At 40.6% G+C, this 25,146-nt stretch overlaps 1 protein-coding gene across 1 annotated transcript in view; it reads left to right on the top strand.

Annotated features, from left to right (window-relative positions):
* Nucleotides 1-25,146, top strand: part of MATCAP2 (microtubule associated tyrosine carboxypeptidase 2) — a 33,633-nt gene that overhangs the window by 5,436 nt on the left and 3,051 nt on the right. Inside the window, exons 2-6 of the mRNA XM_068935891.1 lie at nucleotides 4,341-5,023; nucleotides 16,725-16,868; nucleotides 19,031-19,163; nucleotides 20,308-20,613; nucleotides 21,029-21,126. Of these exons, the coding sequence (XP_068791992.1) occupies nucleotides 4,341-5,023; nucleotides 16,725-16,868; nucleotides 19,031-19,163; nucleotides 20,308-20,613; nucleotides 21,029-21,126 (1,364 nt within the window). The remainder of the gene's footprint in view (nucleotides 1-4,340; nucleotides 5,024-16,724; nucleotides 16,869-19,030; nucleotides 19,164-20,307; nucleotides 20,614-21,028; nucleotides 21,127-25,146) is intronic.

Here is a 25,146-nt window from a genome sequence, read left to right as displayed (position 1 = left end):
ATAAAAAGCATGGGGGAATTAAGACTACAGAAGGGAAAGAAAAGGAAAACATCTAGTTCTGTGAGCAGTTTAAACTGAAATTGCTGAAAACAGAAGTGGTCCCGCTTGTGCTTGGCCACTGATTGCCACCTTGGGCTGGGTTAGTTTCAGGTTAGATCTGCTTCCCAGTCTGGTTCACCGCTGAACCCATGGCTGCACAAATATTTGGTGCTCTCACAGAGGAGTGGGACAAGAGCAAACCTAGCAGTCAGATGGGAAAGTGTGGGAATGCCTGCCAGCCACAGCGCCAATTTATGCCGTTTTTAAGCAGCTCACAAGTCTATTGTACTTAAGTTAGAAGCAATACAGTGCGGGCAGTTTATGTATTTTATACATCTTGTGCTTGTCCTCTAATGGTTTTAATCACACGCAAGTTGAGCCAGCAACCGGTCTGTAAAAGATCTGTAACACAGAGTCTTTTGTCCCCAAAATATATTGTTCTTACAGTGCTTCCCCTGTTAACAGCTACAGATAATACTGATCTTAATATTTGCAGAAGTGATGCGCGTTTGAGGCACAAATGCCGTATACTGTGCCCCTCAGAAGCAGCGATTGAACTGTACCACCCTCCACAGACAGCAAGGCAAAAGATTACTGTGTTGGATCTTGTCTCAGTTCACTAGAGGCACTGCTGATACGGGACGTCTGGCACTTCCACTAGCACAAGAGAGGAGGCGCAAACTTGCCGTTTGTGCACTAAAACTTTCCTTTGACAGATGTTTGGCTGCAAACAGTAGCACTCAAGGGCATTACATGGATTTGGGAGCAACTCCTTGGAGGCTTTTAGACCCAGCAAGAATTGTGTTTGACAGCCTAAGACAAATATAATCCTACTTCCACATTCAGTTTTAGAAGGGGAAGGGTAGCTATGTTTTGAACAAGCCTACAGCAATTTCAGACTGAATAAGTTCTGAATAAGACTGAATAAATTCTTAACAACAAGCAGCTCTTCAGTTGGCTTGGGAATAAACAGCTAAGTATTTTTTCTTTTTCATCTGTATGGAGAACTCCATGGGAAAAGAGGAGAAATCAAGTGATCTTTCCCTGTCTCTCACCAAGGCGACAGGCAGATCACACATTGTTTTTTGCAACTTCCAACCGCGAGAGTGTTCAAAACGACGAGTTGTTGGACATGATACATCCTTCAAGATATGATCCATGCTATGGTCAGGGGTGAGATACATAGCTTTCTGTAACACAGAATAAGTAAAATATTTTTAATCAGTATTAGTCACCACAACAAACAGAACAATAACTTTAAGAGTTTGGTGTTGCTTTGCAAGATGGCTTTGACATTGCCTCAGATATTTTGTTTTATAGTTCTTTTTGTAAAATAGTGAAGTTCACATTACTAATCAGAGGATTTAGAACAGCAGTTACATGATCTTTGTGGCAACTATGCCAAATATAATCTGATATAATCTTTCAAATCTACTATATCATCTGTTGATTCTAGGCTTCCAGCACAAATGTACTTCAAACATGTTTAGTTGGGAGAAGATTAAAAACAGCCATGCTTTGTTTGGCAGCTGATAAATAGTTTGCTACTAGACTGCAAGTATAAAGGTAACTGCAGATTTGGGGACAATTTTTTTTGTATATGGACCACATGCATGTAAAAAACCTACAGCTGAGTGTGCAGTACTCAACTGCTCATGATACTTGCAGGAGGGTTCTGACCTGGAATTTCCATCTAAACCTGAGGAAAAACTTCTTCACTGTGGGGGTGACAGAGCACTGGAACAGGTTGCCCAGAGAGGTGGTGGAGTCTCCTTCCCTGGAGATATTCAAAACCCGCCTGGGTGCGATCCTGGGCAATATGCTCTAGAGGACCCTGCTTGAGCAAGGAGGTTGGACTAGATGATCTCCAGAGGTCCCTTCCAACCTAAACCGTTGTGTGTGTGTGTGTGTGTGTGGTGTTCAGAAGCAGGTACAGATTCAGAAACGGATGATGTGTTTGTTATTGGCTAACAGTACTGCTAGTACTGCTTTGCTCTGAGAGCTTATTGGCATGAGTTCTTTTGTACTGGATTGACAGGAGGGTTTAGGGGGTTGTTTAAGGTCATTTTGAGTTTTTTCTTCAAATTTTATTTGTTTTCTTCTTATTTATCATTTCTTAAATACACTTGTGCTATTAGTTCGCTTTAGTCCCTATGCAGTGGCAACTTAAGACTTTTCTGCTCTCTGTGGTTGTTGAGAATTGGTTAAAGAAGGTGAAGCATTGCCACCATTAGAATTAGATTGTTTTCCAGCTTCCAAATTTTAAGTGGCACCTAAACTTACACTGTATTTTGTCTACACAAGCAAAATCATATGCTATTTTGCATGTTTCCCTGCTTAGTCTAAAAAAAATTACTTTTTGTTTACCTTTCCTAAAGGGAAGGATTCTTGCACTGTCGTATTTGGTGCAGGCGTAAAACCAGTCTTAAACACCTGCCAAGAAAGATGTGGGAGCAGTCATCCTGTTCTGTCCAAAACCCACCTTCCATTATGTAGCAGCTGTTTGTAGATGAGTGCACGCATAGATGAATGCCTTTTCCTTGTGATGAGAGCTGTGGTTTCTCACCACTGCAGTACATGCTAAAGCAAGATAAGCCAGCTAAGCAGGCTGTCATGTACCTGATAAAGCGATCCAGTGGAATTTGGACAGGAAAGCCAAGGAGCTCATTCCTCCTCCGGGCACAGAAAAAAAGAGTCTCAAACTTAACTGTGCAACAAAAGTGATCTTTTATCAGGTATGCTTGTTTTAGTGAAGGAGAGCAAGCTAGTGCTTCCATCTTTCTAGTGCATTGCTTCTCATTGTACATTCCTGCAGACAGGACACCAGTCTTTTTGTTGTTTGAACAACATCTTCAGGAGATTTGAAGAAAACAAATTTACATGGAACTGACAGTTTTGGAGACATGAAATGCTTTGTTACGGTGCTTAATTTGGGAGCAAAACCTAATTTTACTGTGAAAATAAATCTGAAATTAAACTACAATTGATTTATTTTCCTTGGAGGCTTTTAATGAACTTTTTATTAATGTTGCATTCAGGGTGTAATTACTACATGTAAAGTAATTACAGCTCAGCTATATCTAGCCGTGGGCTGAAGCTAGAATCCCCTTTGGGGGCTCTTAATCGACCTCTGGCCATGTCTTCTGTTCTGTGAATTCCTTCATTTTAGATGCAGAAGTAGGAAGCATTTCTCTGTGGCAGAGATTTTATTTATGCCGTTACTTTCAGGTCACCTAGAGTTTCAGCAACTAGTTTGCAGGAGAAGGGGGAGGTTAGGACCAATGAGTAGAGGTCAGTTCTCTCTGACAAGTCATCACAAGTATTGAACACAATTTTAATCCTCAGTGACTTTCACGTGCAGCCACTCTGCACCATGGACCTGTCTCCCCAGAAGGCTATCCCTGGGATCAGAGCAAGAGAGGAGGGTTCCTTCACTAAAGGAAGCTTATTTGCTTCTTGCATTCAGTTTAGTTTATGGGGTTTCTTCTCGAGCAGGTTCTTAACCTAGCTGTTAGCATAGAGCCTTGAGTAAATGCATTGCCAGCGTGGCTAAGAGTTTAAAGATGTATTTGTAACTAACTGATCTCTTCTGACTCTCTCTTTTTCTCTCCCCCCCCCTTTTTTAAATATAGTTTTCTCTCTGTATTAAGGAAGGAACAAACACTGAAATCCTTTAAACTTACTCTACTATTTCTACAAATAGTTGCAAATAGTTCAGTGGCTGGGCCCTTCTAAACACCCTCATCCTTCTCGAGGAGTCCTGTGAATCAGATTTTACAGATGAGACCACACCAGACTGCCTGTCTCCTAGCACAAATCCCTGTGGAACTTCATAGCCAGCACAGCCCATGTATTGCTACGCTGTTTCCTAGTTTAAGTTATCCTTTATCTGTGCAGAGGCCTTCCTTGCATGATAAAGATGGATCAGGTCTTGCTTAAAAGTTTAAGATATCAGTGTGGCAGTACATATTTGTAAAGCCACGCATAGGAATCTCCTTTAAACCAGTTAGTTCTTAGCTGCAAGCTGAGTGTGCTCCTGCAGGCTGTGCATCTACACGTGGAGCTGCAGACACGGAATACTTGTTTAGCTAGATCTTACAAGCCCAGTCTAATTTGCCTAAAGCTGATGTACACACACACTCTTCTTCCATATGTCTAAACATCAGGACTGTGCTAACTGCAGTCATGCCAAGTTATTTCTAGTCAAGTTCTGTGTTTCGTTTATGTTGCCATTTTGGGAGTTTTAAGGTTTATGTTGCTGTATGGAACACCAAATTTGTTTTTTTATTTTTTTAATGCAGAAAAACTTCACTGGCCTAAGCAAGAGCTCTCTAAGAAATCAGTCCTGAGTCCAGAAGAACATAAGCTGAACATTAATAATGAAAACAGTCTCCAGCACTTGCCTACTGGGATTCTTAAGGACATTTTCACAACAGGAACCAGTAGCTACAATGTCCTTCTGCAGAGCAAAGAAGAGAAAAAACACCATGCTCAAAAGCAGTCATCTGCTCACCATAAGAAACACAGAAAAGCCATAAAGTGTTCTGCCACCTTGCGAAGCAGTGAGCATCGCAAAATCAAAGTCCCACTGCCTTTGCTCAGCAGTGGATGGTACTGCACAAACCGACAGCCCTCCATCTTCATCACTAGCCCGGTGGCTAGCAGCATGAAGTTTACAAACGGTATTTCTGTTGCAGGGAACAGCTTAGGACTGCCTCCTCGACCCAGAAGTAGAACTAAGAGGCATTTTAATCTAACAAAGCCAAAGCAATCCCAGTTATCAAAAAGCCACGGAAAAGAGGGAGACATCTCCGGCCGAAAACTCTGTTTACTAACTGCCATCAAGCCTTCCAATGTGGAGAAAGAGAAGATGAAATTCTTCAAGTCAGATTTCACATACAATCCTCAATTTGAATATGCAAACCCTGCCCTGCCAAATGTATTAGCTAAGCATAGCCAAGCGTCTGACAGATTTCTTAAGCAGGTACAGTTCCTGGGTCTTTTTTTTTTTTTCTCCCCCCTCCCTCCCAACCAATTACTTTAGTATTTTCTCCAAGCTTATAGAGATATTTGCCTTTGTTTGTAGCAGGTACAAAACTATTCCTTCTTATCTTTCTCATATACTATTTGAAAAAAGTGTATCAATGATAAGGCAACAGCAGAAATGAAAGAATTTTGATTTAAAACAGTGAAAACTTTCCTAATAGTTACAGTTTTCTAGAGGATAAAGGCGTAGTTTGTCATAACTGGGTTTACCTGAAACATAGTTTAATGCAAGAACACTTCTGATGCAATGAAGCAGAGTCCAATATAGGAAAAATACAATGCATAAATAGGCAGCAAAGCAGTATAGAAATCCTGCCAATCCTCTTGGTGACACAGGGATTGGGGCGGGGGGGGGGGGGGGGGGGAGCAATTGATTGCCTTGAAGCCACCGTTATTGGATAAGCATATGTTGCTTTTACTTGGTTTAAACAACTTTGGAAGAATATTTACGTAGCATTAAGCTCAGTCAAGCAACAAATCAGTGCTATGCCCTGATCCTGACCAAAATCCCATTCTGGAGATCATTAAAACTGTACAAAAAATAAATATTTTTTAAATACTAATGTGGTATCATAGCATAGTTCCCATTCTCTGTAATCAGTTTGGCTTCCTACCTGTCCAAGTCAAAAAAATTTTTGCTTTCAAATTTGACTTAACAGAATAGTGCTATCTATATAGCACGAGAAACAGTTCTCTTCCCACATTTTCTTAATAAGGTCTTTCTAATCCATTAGGTCTGACAGGCTTTTTTAAACAGAGAATCTCATGCTTCAAGTGATACTTAACCTGGGAACAAGTCCTGCATTCCGCAGATTTCACTTCTTTGTGGTATGGCTATTTCACTTCAAAAACCCCAAAATGCCTGATGCAAAGATGTCCTGAATTAAGTTACTATGGGTTCTCATGACTGGCTTCTGACTTGTGAAGAATCTACCATTTGTTTTCAAATCCAAAGCAGCGTGCAGGCATTCTTAACTATTAATTAAGTCATTGTATCATAAGGGTGATTCTGCATTTTTACATTGGGAAAAGCCAAATATATATTTTAAGTAACTCAGTTACTGGATTTTCATTACAAAAAAATGTTTTCTTTATGAAGCCAGAGCACATGTTCTGTTCTTAGATTTAGCTCCCATTCTTCTAAACAACCAAATAAATCATACTGACACCAAATAAAATTACTCCTTAACTAGAGCATTTAGCAGAGTTTCCTTTATTTTTACAGTAGTGTTAGCAACATTAGTCAGATGACTGTAAATCAACACTAGCTAATTTGTCAAATGGAATTTAATGCAAATGATCCCTTTTGGGATGCGATAGCAGGGCCTTAAAAATGATATTATGCATGACAGTTTTATGGAGCAAGCCTGTTGGTAATTTAACCTCCTTCTGAGGAAGAAGTCCACACTTTCATAATGAGTATTCACCTTTTTAGTAGTGAATAATACCTTAGCATTATTCTGATTTGTAACTGTAACCTTGTCAAATAAGGGTTTTATAAATGACCTTATAAAAGCAGTTAGGTATTTAATACTCAATGAAGTATGATATTTATGAAACCTCTCAAGAGGAAGTCATAAATTGTTTCATAAGATTTAAGTGACAAATTCATAGCAATAAAAACATTTCTTCAAAGTTCACCTCCTAAAAAATATTGAGCAGACATCCTGAACTTCATGCAAGTGAACAAAACAGCCACTTTAACACAAGTAAGTGCATGTCCAGCAGATGGCACTTTTTTAAAATCTGCAACTAGCTTTAGAAATTCTCATTTCTACCCAAATTCAAATTTGATTTAGTGCAAATTTATTATTCAGAAAAAGCATCATTACCCAAAATTTTATTCCATAATGTTGTATGAGCAGTTTTAGTCAATGCTATTTTTTTCCATTCACATTATACCTTTGAGGAGAAACATATATATATTTAATGAGAAGCGTTAAATCCTGAAAAGACAACTTAAATTGCCACTATGAAGAAAGTACTTGCAACGTCAAGTAGCCTGTAGTCAAACACAACTGCAGGTAGCCTTCCTTTGTCCCCTGTAAAAAGGCACCAAGTTCTCTTCCCCCCCCCCCCCCCAATATTTTAGGCTTTCATTGGTGGTTGTAGGTTTTTTTGGAAGCTTTTCATTCTGTGAACAGAAATTAAATTATTCTCAACCCATCTATGAAAGGTGCTTACAGTGACTTACACTTGTTTGCTTGCTCTTCTGTGACTAAAATCTCTGTAGAAGTAGCTTTGCACTGACAGAAGTCTGACTTCACAGGGGGCTTCTAGGATATATGAGCAAAATGAGATCAAGACCAGACATTTTAGAAATTGAAGGCTTTATAATCACTTTTAAAGTGTTTTTACCCACCTATGAGGCTAGCCTGCTGAGGCATGAAAGCAGGTTGCATTCTCTTATTGTCCTTCTTGCCTTGGTGCATTATCAGTGGAATCAGTTAATGCAGCATTGTGGCAACATTTTTGGAGACAACACCCCCCTCTCACCCTTTAAACAAAAACAGGCAAAGAACAGTATGAATTTGCCAATGGTCAGCACAACAATACAGCAACTGGGAAAGTGCAGACTTATGAGCAGCCCCTTCTCCCCCGTGCTTCTAGACAGATAAGATTTTTCAGCCTCAGGCATATCCCATTCTTTTCCTTTGACTTTTCACAGCCATACGGTAAGTGTTTTTGCGTTATTAATACACTTCAGTTATGCTTCCAACATCTCTTTTCTCATACTCGTTTTGTTTCTTTCATCCTACTGTATCTCGTTTTCTATGTAGGATGGCTCTTTCTTCCACGAGTCATGCGGTATGTGCTCTTAAGGAAGAAAACTTGAAAATAAAGAAATAGTACATAGCATATCAGACTTCTAGCTGTTCACTTCGGTTGATACCTCTAAGGCTACAGAAATAATTCTCTGCTGCTATATTTCAAGGTCAGCGCAGCAGCCCTGTGTTTTCGGTTCTATGCAAGTTTGCTTATCTGCACTCCTCCTGGCTCAAACTAGTTGTCTTTAGTTGTTAGTTTTTAATCAACACTTAAAGCATTCGTGATTTTTGTATTGATGCTTTGGGTGGTAATATTTAGGTGGAAGTAATTGCCCTTATTATTTGTAGAGCAGCTGACTTATCAGTTGCTATTTTCTGAACTAAAACTAGTAAGGAAGTTGCAGCTTCAAGTAATCTGCCTCTGAGCAACACTATAGGTGAAGGCAGTAAACCCATATTTTTTAATGATTATTTTGTTAAATACATAATCCCTCTTGAGAAAGACTAGTACTTTTTTCTCCTTTATACTCATCCGAAAAAAATAGAGTTTTAAGTTAAATTGAAAGGAAAAGAAATTAGTTATGCCACATTGTAAGCCATTTGTATTACATACATTTAAGTCATCGCAAGCAGTAGGTTAATACAACTAGCCTACAATTAGCACGTCTCAGATGATAGAAAAAAATAATCTGATGATCAGGGAAGACTAAATGACGAGATATTTAACGCAGAGTAATCTCTTGCAGCATTCTGCTGATATTACAAATTGGATGTGTTGAAGATCCATGGAAGTGCCACTGGCTGTAAAGGACTTGTGATCGTAAAACACCTCACTATTTATTAGCAACATAAACTAAACACACTCCGAAGCTAAACTTTACAGATAAGCATGTGTTGATGTGTAACCCAGAGCTGCCAGGTGTGTCTGGATAGCATAGTTCTGAAAACACTGCTTAGACTTCTCTTTTTCCACTGGAAGTGTTTATAGAGTGCTTCTGGTAATACTGCAGTAGGGGCATGGGCTTATTTCATAACCCAGTTATGAACAAAACCAAAATAAGCGTTAATTTTTAACTCCTCATAAAATACAAAAGATATTTTTCATTGAAAATATTTCCACTCTGTCTGAATTATTGAAATATGCTCTTTATCACACAGGGCACAAATAAACAAAAAGAAAAAGTAAACTTTAAATAAAACTAAGGATAGTTCAGCCAAAATTGGCACTCCTCAGAAGCCTACACTTACCTCTCTCTCTTTTCCAGCTGTATCTAGAAAAGAGGGCAGCCACCATTTTATGGCTGTTGATCAGTCTAACAAACTCCATCTGGTACAGCTTGTTGGTACTGAAGCATACAGCTGGGAAGTTTTTCCCCTCACTTGAGCACAGATAAGCTGTGCAGGGAGGAAAGCACTGTTGCCTGCAAGCCTTGTCTACATCACAGATCTCAACTGAGCCTGCAAACCTTTTGTAGCAGAGCTGCCTCTGAACATAGGAACTGAAGATAGGAACTATCTTTTAGATCACTGAGTCCATTTTCTAGCTCAGCTGCCTCATCCCAAGTCACCTATGTGCAGCAGTACAGCTTGGTTGCTTGAGAGATACCGTAGATACAAATACTGCTAGGACATGCTCACAAAAAGAAATGATCCGGTATTGCTGCACATTGATGACTTGGGATTCAGAGAGCTATTTACTGAAAACAGTTTGTTTTTTAAAAAAAAAAAAAAACCTAACACCTGGTAATTAAGCAGAACTGAATGCAGATCTGCTCTTCTTAATGCTTCTGTGTCATTACTTTCTTGAGTGTCTATGGAGTTTGCTGTGTAATGGGACCCGTCTTGGGACTGCTTCTTTTGCACTCTTCTGTAGCCATAAGAGGGATTCAACTAGATTTTTTGGATACCAAAGAACAGGAATTATTGCTCCCCACTAGTAACCTGGTACAGGCAAATAGTCCTCCTTTTTCTTTAAGTATATTTTTGTTTATTTGTTTGCAATTGCTGAAAAGTTTGTAGTTCTGTTTTTAGGAATTGTGACAAGATCAGTAACTTGCTTCCCACTGGCCCCGAGGCTGGAAAATAAGTTCACTGTTGGATGCTGAGACAGACAAGAGCTGATAGGCTGTTCTGGATTTTGGCCTTTCCTAGCAAGTTCTTGCAACATCTGAGTTCAGTCATCTCACCTCAGAGATGGGTAGAGAACCTTGAGCGAGGGGTCTCTATGTCATATTCAGTGCTTGGGATCCAAAAAAATCTCTATCCTTTTCCCCTCAGCTGGGGTGGTTGTGCAAGTGTCAAAAGCAGCAGCATTGTTGAGGACAGTTCCCACCTCAGCGCTGGGTCCATCTGCCACTTCCAGAGACGTGTATGACAGTAGGAGAGTGTGTGTGTGTGTGTATGATGGCTCTCATGGTTGTTTCAGTGCATATTGGGGGATGCAGAGTAACACTTCCACTCACTGGAGAGCTAGCGTCTGGCGCTCTTGGAAGGAGTTACCAGGACTCCTTCTGTTTTCTTTGAAACAGAGCCATGGGAAAAGGTGATAGCGGCACTCGCTAAATTCCTGACAATGAGAATGCTCGGCTGAGTAGGAGGAGACCAGGCTTACTGACTTTCTCCATCTGCAGGGGTTCAAACTTGCATCATCTGTTCTGAGGTGGCAGAACCATCAGGATATAGGTTACCCAGCGTGGGGTATGGGGTAGAGGAAGCGCCCTTTGGCTGCCTAGTCCTCTTGCTGAAGCTGCGTCAGTGCACCGGTTGAGGTGCAAGGGGGCAGTGTGGGTCTGTGGACTTTCAGATGCTTTTTCACGGGAATGTACCTCTGAGAACCTGCTATTCACCTTGTGTTGTTGATTCAGGTGTCTCACAGCATTTTAGAAAAGCCTTAAATGGATTGGAAGGAGTTCAGCAACATACATGAAGGCAGATAGAAGGGGCGAGAACTCGGGACTCCCGACTCCCAAGCTGATGTTGCCTCTGTTGGTTTGTGTGGGTGTCAGTGCCAGAAGGTTTCTTGTCACTGAGGGCCAAAGAGGAAATTTAGCGTGCATTCAGTGTTCGTTTTCTCACTGTTTGTTGTGATGAAGTGGTTTTAGAAAATATCTGCGTTCTGACTACGGCAGGAGGGTCCTCTGGGATAACACCCCCAAACCTACATAAAGCTGTGACTCTCATGGTAATAACATGTCCTTATAAACAGCATCAAAACAGAGCAGATTATGTGCCCTTCTTAAGCACCCTTATTTTTATGAGCTTTTACGTTGAGAAGAAACTGTCCCTTTGTTCTCAAATGGTTTCAGTAGTGCTCTGCATCGACTGCCCTCTGCTTCATCAGCCTGAACTCATCCGTCCCTGCTCTGCTTCGATCAGCACTCCAGATTTTTCCTACTCTTTATAACAGTATATAGAGTATCTTTTCTATTCTTTAAGCCTAATACTTCTCTTTTTCACTGTTTTTCTTGGCTTCTTTCAGTCTCAGAATCTCACTCCCTTTCTCCCTGTTGGTCTCCTCTCCATGCAAAGCTTTGTCATCACAATATAGGAAAAGCTTTTTCGTGCAGGTTGTGATGAAGCTGAACTGGACCCAGAGTTTGGTTTGCGCAGAGGCAGGCTGAGCTCTGTGTTTGTGGCATCTCTCTGAAGCCACGCTGAGAGCAGTCCTGACAGGGAGAGGACATGTTATGAAATTACTACAGCAGTAATTTTTCTCAGCAGTATTTGACATGAACGAAGCCAAACTGCTATTCCTGCACTCTCCCTCTAGCAATTATTCTGGTGCCATAAATTGCTCCTGCTTCCTGCAGTACAAATACATTTAAAAGACCAATTCCAGAAGAAAAGAAGGACAATGAAGAGTCTGCATCTCTAGCTTTTAATTTGAACTGAACTCAGGCAATTTAAGTGGAGTACGGTAGTCACGATTTCCAAGTTGTTTGTTGACTTGCTCCATGATTTCTTAACTGGTCACTGCTCAAAAACAGCTAGAATTTAGCTGGTGCTCTTGAATATTTCAGTTTCCATATTACCTACTGCTTGAATGAGATAGAGCCAGTAAAGTCAGTGGAACTGCAAAGCTGCGCCCATACTAATAAATAAAAAGAGCCAAGACCTGCTTTCTGGTCCTGAGGGCAAGTGCCAAGACATGGCCCATGTCCTTATGGCTGAACTCTCCTCATCCAAAACGTGGTGGCCTTTTTCCCCACTTCTGTTGGGAGCACAGTGGCCTGTACTACCCTTCAGCCATGGTCAGGCATTGCCTGAGAGCGTGCTAGTTAGCCCAAGACAAAACCGTGTCCGGGGTCATGCTAATAGTTAAGCTCTGTGGATGATCCTATTCCAGCACTTGAGACAGTGCCCTGGCCTTGACTGATTTACTACTATTGCTATAGCCAAGTGTTGGATACTTTCTGAAAGACAGCTTAAGATCCCTTAAAATGGAAAGGACCAAATCCTGCCCACATTTGAAAATGCTGTCCTTCCCTGCATCAGTTCTTTCACTAAATAACTTTCAGAGAATTTAAAACCAACCTTTTTTCCCCCCACAGAAAATAGTGTGTTTTAAATCACCTTATTGACAACTTTTGAGGGGCAATGCCATGCTATGCAATTATACAAAGTACAATTAAAAACTTAGAAAGACCTGTCTCTGAAAGTACGGGTTCGGTTGACACAGCATATTGCAGCCACTCGGGGAACTGTAGTTCTCTGGATTTGGCCTCATGAGGGCAGTTCACTCAGGCTTTGACAGTAACTCAGCCTGAAGCAGCCCTATTACATCTTGCTTCTTCATCTCCCTGCGATTTTTGTGTAATGCTATTAATTATAACAACACATAATTATTACTGCAAAGCTGACACAGTTGCTTTAGGCTTTGAAGCATCTCCTAGTAGACAGGCTCCCATGTGCCTCTGGGGGAGCCGATTTGATCACGTAGAGTGAAATTCAATTCCTTGTTGCTGAGTACTCTGATCCATAAGAAGTTATTAATGGTGACAGAATTAGTCCCTTAATAACCAGTAGGTAATTTCACCTGACAGAGCCACCTAATAAATCGCATTCAAAACTTCACTTCCAGCATCTCGATATACTTGAAGACCTTTCCAGAATTTATTACTGAGAGAGACAATTTACCAGGGAAAGAGAGAAGAAAAAAAGAAGTTTGGGAGATAAAATATAGTGTTGTTGGGCATCAGATTTCTTTAAGAATGGAGATTATTGATGAACATTCAAAGGGATTTAAGCATCAAAGAATGTAAGTAGGTGCTTAGCTTCAGGTCTATTATAGACTTCATTGAAATTTCATGCCAACAGTAGCGAAGACAAATTGCATGCTACAAGATTAATTCAGAAGCTTCTTCTTTCAAAGTGAGCAAATGACAGCAATTAATTGTTCAGTGAAACCAGATATACCAAACAACTTGTAGGTGACATTAATATCTTAAGGATATGGCACCTTGCAAAGGAAACCGAAGCATTGTTGTATTGAATTATTCAGGTTGCCTGCTGAGAATAAACTATTCCTGGGACAGAGAGCAGGCATTTTTGATTTGCTTCTTTAACCAGGGATTTTGTGTAAGGCAGGAAAATACCTCGGCATTTGCAGAGACGCTGAAAAACATACAAAATAGCCAAAGCTTGTTAGAACAAGTTAATATATAGTAATTTGGTTAAAAAAGAAAGAGAAAAAAATATCCTTTAGGAAAAAATGTGCGCTCCCTGTCAGATTAAGAACCAAGAACTAGATTTCGCTTTGATTTCTTCTTTACATCTAGCCCTTGATCCTGGAATTTGCTAAAAACAAATTGCTACAGCAGTTGCTACTAGACTCCAGAAAAATTAGGCACTGCATGAGGGAGTCATGTATTACTCCTTTTAATAGGTAGATTAGGCACTAAGTTTGCTTCATTTGCCTGAGATCATTTTTAAATAACGTTCAGTATTTAGACATGCCTGTTCACAAGAAAAATTGGTTATTTACTAACATGCAAAAACCTCTCTAACCTTTATTTATGTATTAGTCCCAATCACAGTCATGCATTCCTAGAGAACCTAGTGTAAAACCTGGGGAAGTTACTTGGAAACAAAATCCCATTTACATCGTAGGTGTCGGGTAGGTCTACGATACAGATATACTGTTCTCCTTACTCATATTTCTGTACAATAAATCCATGGGATTAATAGTAAAATTAACAGCACTGAACTTCTTTTAAATGTCTAAAATAGTGGGAAGGTGAAATGATACCTTTCAGCTGTAGTTGCTAGAGCTACCCAGTTTGCAGGAGTTGAAGATGCAACCTCTGTTTCTGATCTGTTCCTCTTGAAAAAATATCATTTGTTTCCAAGTTGCAGAAACCCTTGGTAGCTTTCACTATGGCAGTTCCATAGCCTCTTTAGTAGCAGTAGGGTTTGCTTCCTTTGCAAACAGCCAAACTAAATGTGTTTCAAGTGCCTGTTGATGTATGCGGGAGTTAGCTGTGTCTGTGCTCTGTGGGGCTGTGGAACATGACGTTGTGCTGTGCTGCTGCACGTGGTCATCTCCGTGCTGTAACAGGGAGAGGCAAAGCCAAACGGTTTTCAGCGTCTCAGGCTTTACGATAGCACTGCATTCCTCTCTTTACCGTACCTCTGTTCAGACATCCAGATGCCTGATCTCGTAAAGAAAACTTAGAAGAGTTGACCTGTTCCTCATTGCTGCCTTTCTTTGTAATACCCAACTGTTACTCCTGCTGACTTCAGCAGGTGCAGGGCCTCGGCTGCCGGAAATGGGCTGGGTCCTGGGGACTAGCCAAATGTCACAAGGCCGAGTGGTGACATACAGTTCCTCCTGGCAATCCTGCATCTTGGGGAGAACAGGACTATCTTGCAGTAGCTCAGGTGGGTCTAGTGCGTAACTGCTGGTAAGTTCCTGACAGGCCTGAAACTATTGCTGGAATTAGTATGGTGAATAGGGTGTTTTGCCCCCACAGGAGACGGCGCGAGGAGATAGGGTTCGTATAAGATTGCTGGTTGGCTTTATAATGAGCCTGTTTGTGCTGGAGTCATTCTCTTGAGGCCACATACTCTGGCTTTTTGGACGAGTTGCGGTAGTATTGTATCATAGTGTTGCTACGCTGTACCTGAAGAACTCCCGGAGTAACCAAGAGTAGTCTTTGCAGCAGATTTCCGCTTATGCCCTTTTTCGGATTCACTGTTACTGCTCTCCAGCTTATGCCCTCTGCCCACATGATTTACGAGAGTTCTGTAAAGAAAAACTTGATGTGGAAATTCAGGTGCAGTGGGGAGAAGGATCACAGCATTGACGGAGGGCAGATAGCTTCTTTGCTTCCAGGTTATGTGACCTCCAACAGTGACTGGCTTCTTTAATTTAACCATCTTTTTCCTGTGCTAAGGTAGTAAATTATGGTACTTCCTTCACTTTTGAATCAATTTCTCAGATGTTACCAGGAGATCTTTCAAATTTAATATGAAGCATGACAGGCAGAAAAAGAAATACCAAAAATTAAGTGTAGTATTCATTTGGCATTCAGGTAATTTATATTTCTTTCAACAAAGAGCTACAGGACTTTAAGACTACATCATGACTAGCCATTTTGGCTTTACTGGCAATTACTCAGGGTTGCTTAGTTTCAACTTGAAAAAATGAAATGGAATAGGATTGTTAGTAACTGCGAGAGATTCAAAATGAATCCCGTTTTTGTGGACAATAAGCCAATCTGACAACGTCAGAACTACATAGCTGTAAACAAAAAGCATAACCATGTTATCAGCTTTGTGCATAGATACACTGACTGTACAGTGTAGAAAGAGATTCAGTCTGCAAGATTTCCACCATCATCGTTAGTGGTATTTTCTTAGCAATAGTATTTGTTTTGTAAGGTAATATCAGTAATATTTTTCTGTGTGGGGTTCTTAGGAGCTTCTGTTGTTCTATCTGAGAATAAAGCAGTTTCTTTAGCTGGGCTACTGCTGGATAAGAACTTATTCTCTACTGTATTTTCTTTTAAGGGTGTGAAGTGACAGGTTGGGAAATAGCTCATTAGGGATGACTATTTCACACCCCTCGAGTAACATCAACACACAGAGTTCAGATCTCATTCTATCAGACAGACATTGTGCTCCATGCTCCACACACAAGCGAGCAATACATAAGCAAATTGAAGTTGGTACTGCTTTATTTGCCCAATGGAACTTCCTTCCTTCATTGTTTGGGTTATAAAGAGGTATTTTGGCTTAAATGAAAGTTCTGCGAATAAAGTTTTCATTAGCTCTGTTCCTTTCTGAAACACAGACATCCGTGGTACAGAGGATTTAATCATAAGGAGATGTTTAGGTAGAAATAGTCTTGTTAAAATTGTAGTTATACATCTGTTCAATCATGGTTCAGCATTTCTAAATTATAAGATACCAAGAAATGAAATGAGATGATGATAATAGATGATATTTATAAAGTTTGTTGGAAAACCATAAAAGAAACATGTTAGCAACTTAACCTTCAAACATCCTTGTGGCCTATTATGTCTGATTTACAAGCCAGGTGTGCAATTTTCCCCAAATTATAGAGAAAATGGGTGCCATTTCACTAAGCTGAAAATCCCCTGTGTCGTGCTGATGTATGTGGGTCCAAAAAGAGTTAATCAGAATCTTTTTTCAGTACTTTGACATAAATATATGTCTGGACATGATATAAATTGCTTACAGAGTATGTCACCCTCTATCTAATGACTACAGTTCAACGGTGACCCTCAGTGCGTTAAAAGAAAAGGAGAGAGAAAGAGAGGAGGAAGAGACAGAAAGAGAGTGAACAAATGCCAGGCTTACACAGGGGTCTTACTGCATTCATATTTGCTATACCTTTATGTTTTATAGTCCATTAACATTATGGAACGGACACTGCAGAAATACGGAAGCTACGAAAAATTTGAACAGGCCACTGGAGGCAGCTTGCTGACCAAAAGTCGCATCTGGAATCATGTCAGGAAATACATGGTGAAAGAAGGCTGTCTTGGTGAGGTGAGTCATGCGCTGGTTCAGGAAAGAAGCATTTGTTTAGATGTTAAAAGTTACACAGGGAAGGGAACTAAGAGACCGTTTGGGAGGCCTTTCCTCCATAGTTCTGAGAATATTCCTTACATCATATTTTTCTAATGGCTGTGCCTAATTGAATTTCTAAACAATCCAAATGATGCAAGTTCCTTGTGAACGCTTCAGCCACCTCTTTGAGCCTGTTTCCTGACTCCTATATGCTCATTCTTAATTGCATCTCTTTTGGGAGTACCCAAGAGCAACACCCTTCCTTCTCTCTTTTTTCAGCTATTTGGGATAGCACATTTCCATTTATTTCTCAGTTCTGCCATCCTTTCTCTTGTATCACGTTATTTACACCAAAGGTAAGAGAAGGCCAAGGAAAATAATCAGCAGCCCAAGAGACTGACTTATGAGAAGTTGCGCGAATGAAGGTGACATAAAGAAATAAAAATTTCTGAAAGATGCTGGCTTGTTAATTTGGTTTAAGTGCTGTGTTTTGTCTTTTCCTCACTTTAACCTTCTTATTTTCTAGAGGTATGTGCAAAGAAAACTTATTTCTCAGTTTTTCAGGATTAAAAAAAATCCAATTTGACTGAGTTACGTAGAATTGTTTGGAAGAGTCAGCTGAAGTTGAATGTAGAAAAACAGAATTATTGCAGACAAAAACACCAGCTGACGTAGTCCAAGACGCGTATGAGATCATGGGAATGAACAAAAGGAGTCTGGAGTGGAAGTTCAGTAGACAAAAATTAGTTTATAGGGAATTAGGTTTAATTAGTGAACGTAATTATGTTAGGAGAGACTATTACACTCATCACTCTCTTTTGAGAGACTACAGTTTGACACTGGTGCCAAAGCTTACCTATTTCTCTAACAGTAGGGTTCCAAGGCTGCAGTTTAGAGCGAGCAGCAAAAAATTTACGTTTTTAGTCTTTGCTGTGCTTTTATCTCCCTTTGCAGTCATGTTTGTCTTTGTCTTTATAGAAGCAGGATCCTCATAAAACATCCCATGTCTTTCTTAATCAAGCGTTCTTCTCCTTTTGCAAAAGTACAGTTAATACATCATGCTCAGTATGGTCTAAAATATGCTGTAAGTACTCTGTAGTTGAAAAGAAGGAGACATCAGGTGTTGATAAGGTTAAGTAACTAGTAGTTTAGACTCTAAATGTTTTACGATTTTCCTTCCTTTCCTGCATTTTAGTAAGATTTTTTATGGTGACTGTTTGTTGTTCAACTTGGAGCTGAATTGAGGGTTTTGAATACAGACAACTCTACACCAGTAGGGTCATGTTAATGCCTCTGATCCTAGGGTCCTTTCTTGTTAACTTTGATAATGAAAATGGTCTCTCTTGTAGGTATGCTCTCCTGTACTCATCTGAGCAGTGCTCTGGAGACCTTCTTTAGGCATCTCTTGAGGAGGGAAAGGTGCTTAATCTTCAAAAGAGAGAGTTTCCTTTGCCTTTCCCAGCCACTTGTTTAAAAATCCTTTTTGAAACTCAAATACCAAAACATATCAGTACGCATTAGTTTCCTTCTGTGTCTTTTTTTTGGTTACTAATTTTCCCAGAAAAACGAGAGAAAGAGAGCTCAATTCCTATATAAAACAAAACAATAACAATATTCAAATAGCATTTCAAGTCTGCATTATATATGAGGAAACAAAGCACAGTGCTTACCTCTCTCCTTCATGTGACTTTAGAGTTGCTATTAAAAAAGGTTAAGAGACTGTCAAGTGTGCAGGTAATTTATGTGTTTATCTAATATTTTTAAATTCTCGATACTACCAAGGTTATTAGACACACTTTAAAAAAGGTAATTTTCTCTAGTTTACTTTCTGCATTTAATTCCTCTTCCCCCAAGTCTGGCCAGTGTTACCATATTCACATTTTACCATCTTCTATCTGCCTGTCTTAACCATCATGCTAAGTCCCACTAAGGTCTCCGAGGTTTTATCCAAAGTACACGTGGCTAGAACATCTCAGTGGAGTTAGAAATGTCTCACATGGATAATCTGCCAATAGCTCAGAAGATTTGTAAAGGGCGAGGGACCAAGCATAAATGAAATTTTGGAAGGGCCAAAGGAAGACATAAGGCATGAACAAGAAGAAGAAGAGGGCTGTTTGATACCTGAACTCTCTCATCTTTAGATTGTGGTCCATCTCACGGAGGACCTGCTTTCTCGAGCCTCAATGACAGTGGTGAATGGCCGTCCCACTCTTACTATCAATATCTCCACTGCACGAGAGCACTGGCTGGAAGGGATGCTGAGACATGAAATTGGTATGAGCATGACAGCAGTTCTACAGACAAAGGGGAGTACATGCATGCGTTCTTACTTGTTTTGCAATAATGGGCTGGGTGCTATACATAGACAAAAGGAGGGAATGTCCCTGCCTAAGTAACCTATATTATACATGTGCTAAAGAGAAGGAGAAACCTATTTATAACTGCACTATGTAGTAGAAGGAAGACATCCACTTTAACATTCCTAGGATGTATCTGTATTAACAATTTAGGTCAGATCAGGAGCCAGCTTTCGAAACAAGTCTCCTGACCATCCTCACTTACTGCGCTGAGGTTCACATCCCAAAGCAGTCTTGGAACAGGCGAAATATAATCCTTGCAGATGATGCTTACGTGGCAGCTATGCTCCACGTCATACCTACAGTGCTGTCACTGCTCAGGGGCATCCTGTGCATGGAACCAACCCTGAGCTAGTCTGGAGTAAAGAGCCTGAAATACAAGTAGTGGGATTGCTCAGCCTCAGCACCAGCCATTTCACTTTACCAGTCCCTTCTACTATGCGGTACTGCTTGCTAATGTAGGCATGCTTTACATGCTTACAGAGCAACCCCTAAACCTGGGCAAGATTGTCTCCATTTTGCATTACACATTGTTGTCCCGACCCTATGGAAAATTTCTATAAACTTTTCAGTGATTTTTGTTCTAATTAAGTACAACAAAACCAGATAAACTTGGCTAGGTGCTGAATTTCACTTGAGAAGTAAGCACTGTGATTGCCTTGAGCCAGCGTTACTTACTTTTATAAGTGGACAGCAACCTCTTCTAAGGCTGCGGTGGGGCTCTCTAATCCGCCTCAAGAGGCAATGTTGCTGCCTCCCTCCCTTCATTACCTCTTGTTACTTCTGTTCTCCACAAAGCCTAGTCTACCCTAGAGGCATTCAGCATGTAAGGCACTCAAAAACTCCTGTTCCTGGATTTGGGAACTCAAGTCCTGCTAACATTTGTATTCCTTAGGCATCTTTGGAAGTCTCACTTGCAGTCAGCAGTGGCCAAAGTTGGCACTTTTCCCAGTGCCTAGTGCTGCCAGTTGAGTCCTGAAATTGGCATCTCCTCCAGTATTTTATCACTTTTGGAATCAGTGGATGTTACTGTTCTAAGTCCTATATTCCTTTCTTTTCAGGAACTCATTATTTTCGGGGTATTAACAACAACAGCCAGCCTTGGTGCAACTGGAACGGACGTAGAAAACATGGGTTAAAACCAATCAACCCTACAGAAGAGGGGCTAGCAAGCATTCACAGCGTGCTGTTCCGCAAGGACCCTTTTCTTTGGAGGGCTGCCCTGCTCTACTACACAGTGTATCAGGCTAGCCAAATGTCCTTCAGTCAGCTTTTCCAGGACGTGGGGAAATTTGTCAAGGACCCCAACACTAGGTGGGATTACTGCGTACGAGCCAAGAGGGGGTGGACTGACACATCACAGCCAGGTGGGTCTCTGTTTTATCTATCATCATTCCTCACAGATGTGGCCAGAGTATGCACAGCATCTGTCACACAGCAAAAGTTTCTTGAAAGGGAGAAATGGGACCCTTCACTTTCTAAAGTGAGGCAACAGGATTTATGCTGTTGAAAACAAGGCTGAAAATACACGTCCTTAAGACTGTCAAATTGAGTAAATAAAGGATTTTTTTTTTTTTTGTTAAAAGTGCAATTGTAAAAGTATGAAGTTCAGACTCACAGTCTGACCTCCTTTCATGTTATTTACAAGAAGTATTGCTGCAGATATTCACAAATACCGTCTTTTGTATTTATTTTCTTTCCTGGCTAGTGACTTTAGCCTTCTAGTTAGTTTTGGGAAAGTTGAACAAACTGATGCGGTAGAATAAATCTTATTCCTTTTAGGCTGTTTCAATAAGGATCAGGTATACTTGGATGGCATCCTCCGAATCCTGAGATACAGGGAGTCCATTGATTTCCATCTTCTGACAGCCCTTGGAAAGGTGAGTGGACTCAGTCTTACCTGAAAGATGCAGCTGCATCATTTTAGTAGGGTTGCCTGTAAAGAGTTACGTGAGTCATTGCCCTTTGCTTTACTTCGATCTAGAAATCTCTGTGTTCTGTACACACATGGTGTACACACAGCACGAGTTACAAATATTTTGAGGTCCTAAAAATTCCTGCCGTTTTTTTCTCATTCCTCACTTATCATATTATGATTGTACAGTCGTATTTCTCAGGCTTTCCTTTTCTGCTTTTGATAGCATCTAATTACTCTTTAGGAAGGTTTATCAGGGTACTACCTGCATTGCAGTACAATGGACTTCCTCAGGCAAGCAGGACAGGTGCTAGACAAGGTGATGGTTTTAGTAGAAAGTCAGATTCACAGTTTGATCTTAAGACATCTCCTTCCTCCAGAAATGGAGAGCTGATACTGGGTTTTCCATCCCTGTTTCCTCTCTCTGATGTCATCTCTGATGAAAATCAGGGTCTCTTTTTCCAAAACACATGGTATTTCTAAACTCACAGAATATGTTTTCCGTCCATTCGGCCTATCACTTCTTGGTATTCTCTGCCTGACTACCATCCTCAATTTTAAATCGAAGGTGGGACAAGTTTTCTTCTCAAATCCATACTAAGTAGTGCAGGGTTGCCAGAGACTTCCTGAACTGAATCCTTAAATTGCTAGGGTTCCACATTTCATAAAGCACATTTCAAACTCACATAAAATGAGAGTCAAGTTCGTATTTTGAGAGCTGGTATATCAGCACTGCTTCCTGCTTGCTACTGACATTGCGTGATGAAGAGAAGTAGCATATTATGATATAGGCTTTTGGTCCCTGCTTAAGAAGTTTTACCTCTTAGTGTCAGAAACATCCGTATGGGTCAGCAGAGCTGTTTAAGTAACTGAACCGAGTTGGAAAGCTCTGAAGGAAAAAAAAAATTATACTGTTTCAGATAAATCTGGATCTTTATTCTCTGAAAATGCCTTCTGCTTTAGGCATGCTTAACTCCACACAGCTTCAACCTGCTAGACTGTGCTGAGCACACAGTCCATTCCTGCACCGCTTTATCCGTTTCTCCCTTCGGAGGGACTGCAATATTGTCAACCCTATTCAAAAACATCATTTAAGTTGTATCTTGTAAAATTACAGATTAATCATAATCCAAATGCAATGTGTCCAAATTAAGGGTTTTCGAGCAATTTCATTGTAACAGTATGATAATTTATTTTTAAGTGCTTGACTTTACTGCTTCTAAATCCAGGGAACTCTGCTTTGAATGTTTTTACTGCACGCATCTACAATGCAACTGAAGATGTGTGTGTAAGAAGAGTGCCTTCTCCCAAGAAAAACAGGTTCTGTGTTCATAGAGGAATATTAAGCTTTCACTGAGATTTAGCCTGTGGTTATTACGAGTTCCTCACGATTTTAAAGGTGTTTTTGTTTCTTTGTTTAAGGCAGAAAAGAAGGATTGGGGTGTTCCAAAGGGAAGCTAGGCTGGCATGTCTTCCAGCTTACAAGAAAGAGTACTGAATCCAAACATGAGGAAGCCCAGGAATTAGTGGGAAAATGTTCATTGCTTTTCAAAGATTCTTAGTGTTGTTGGGTTGTAACAAGTGAGTTCATCTTTCTCAGCATGTTTACCTTAGGCCTATTTTACTCTAAATAGAACCTGGGAATGAATGTAATAGGAAACAAAAGCAATCAGCTATACTGCTGATGAGAAATTACTTTTTGCACTTTAATAGGTAGTTAACACAGCTATAAAATCAGAGCGCTGGTTTCTCATATGAACGCATTTAAGAGAGAGCCATCCTGAAGTTTGTGTGTCCTCTGTTCTCATTCTAGTGCTAGAGATTTGGCTGACCGAAGCAGTCATGCCTTCCTGCTGCTTCTGGCGTTACTTACAATGTTGAAGAGAGCAATATGTGGAACTAGAACATGGCTTATGCACTCTTGCAAGCTGTTCTGCATACCTGGAGAGTGACAAATGAGAGAGGCTGAAGCCTGAGAAAAGGTGCTTTTGAGAAGGAGCAGTTTTAAAGTTTTGCAGTAGTTAAAGAATCAAGTACGAGAAGCCTTGCAAAACCTTCATGTAATACTCACATGCAAGTAATATTAAAGAAGAGAAATAGAACGCAGAAACTGGATGCGTCTCAGTATTGCATAACTACAAGTGTTTTAAAAGGCAAAGGCAGTAAAAATTCACCGGCTGTTTTGTTTTTCTAAGAACATGAACACATTAGAAAAGCCTAAATGAGCCAGTTTTAGCCTAGTCTGTTACCTATTACAATAATTTTAATTATATGTTGTAAGGAAGACAACCTGTTAACCATAGTAGGATGAGATTATGTTGTTATGTTCTCCTCAAAATGTCAACTTTAGTCATTTTTAGCAATTGCCATGACCAGTGGAGTGGATCCCATTCAGACCGTACCTTTGATCACAAGTGCTTAATTCTTGGTTGCAGCAGTAACAGAAACTCCTGAATGTAAATACGAGATGGGAAAGGATCCTTTTCTTTCTCCTTTTTTGAGGAACACAGGTAGATTTAAGGACAGGACAGGAGAGAAAGTCAATATTTAATCTCATTTGGTGCTGTGTCTCCAGACTGAGAGGAAATGGTCTGATTGCATATAGGTCCTGTCTGTCTGCTTCTAAATACATTAATCAGGGTGTAATGTCACATTCTGTTCAAACAGCAATACTTCGTATTGACTTGGCTTCATATTGGCTTACTGCCTGGGCATGGGTGCATGTTCATTTTTAAATCAGAATGCATCTTGTCATTGCAGCCCAGAAAACATTCATGTGCTCAGATGCAAATTCATTCTCTTCCTGGAGTTTGTTCCCATTATCAGTTAGATAAGCACCCCACGTTTGACTGCTCCTGCAGATCAGGTCTAGTAATCTGGACTAGACTCTTTTTCCGAAGAGCCCTTAATGTGCATCATGCATAAGTGGGTCAACAGTGCTTGCTTTCGTCTTTTCTGAGTAGGAACCATCACCTGCTAAGAGGGCAGGCTGTTTCCAGGGACTCCTGACAGCACTGTGCTCAGCTCCTTAGAAGAAACAGAGGGTAAAGAGATTCAAAGGAGCAGGCTCCACTCTCAAGCCACCTGGCACCACCATGCCCTGCGGAAATAGGATGTGCCAGCTAGTAAGCACAGCTAGGCCTGTGTTTTTGCCTGGACATATGCTTCTGCCTGTAGGGTGCCCAGCACATGCAGTTTGTAGACAAAGTGGTGACCACATAAATTTCATCACAGTGAATAGCTGCCCAAGGAGACTTGTTCTGTGCTTGCAGGACAGCTTATGTAGCCTTGCACAGCCAAAGAAATCATCCTTTCTGGAGTATCGTTTACAACACCTTGAGCTAACTGTGAGAAAAATCTCAGCTTTAATTAGAAAAAAGATAGTAGGCCCTGTAGTAGCTGAAAGAAGATTGAAGACATCATAGCTATTCCCAGAAGCCTCTGATGCCAAGAGGCAAACCTAATCTCCACCCGCCCATTTTGGGGTTCTTACGGTTGCCCATGCTGTAGTTAGTTTGTTACTAAAGAGGCACATTTTAATTTAGCTTTGCATAAGCACCAAGAAGTTATTGCTGGTGAAAATGAAACCATAGGAGTTCAGGTAGCTGGCACTGCTGGACTTTCTGGACCTTCCCAAAGCCCAAGCCTGCCTGTTTCCTGTTCCATATCTGTCTTGCGCTCCATTTATAGTTCCCTGATCCTTGGCCCAGAGTCTTTTCCAGTCCCATGTCAGTCTTCCCACCTCCTTGAGAACTCCAAGAATGACATGTGCTCCATCCTTTTCCTCCCTGTTGCTGTAGCTGTCGTAGGTCAATCTCGTTCGCATTCAGGTCCCTAGAGTCTGTTCACCAATTTAATCAAAAGTAGAAGCGGGAACTATGTAGGCATTTGCTAGGGTTACATTTTTCTTCCATTGAGGCACACAATAACTTATGCTCGAGGATTGCTTTCAAAGGACTCTGACAAGCTTTTAAATCCCCCTGCT

The sequence above is a fragment of the Struthio camelus genome, chromosome 2, assembly GCF_040807025.1.
Source record: "Struthio camelus isolate bStrCam1 chromosome 2, bStrCam1.hap1, whole genome shotgun sequence".
Taxonomy (NCBI): domain Eukaryota; kingdom Metazoa; phylum Chordata; class Aves; order Struthioniformes; family Struthionidae; genus Struthio; species Struthio camelus.
This window is presented reverse-complemented; position numbering and strand designations above follow the sequence as displayed.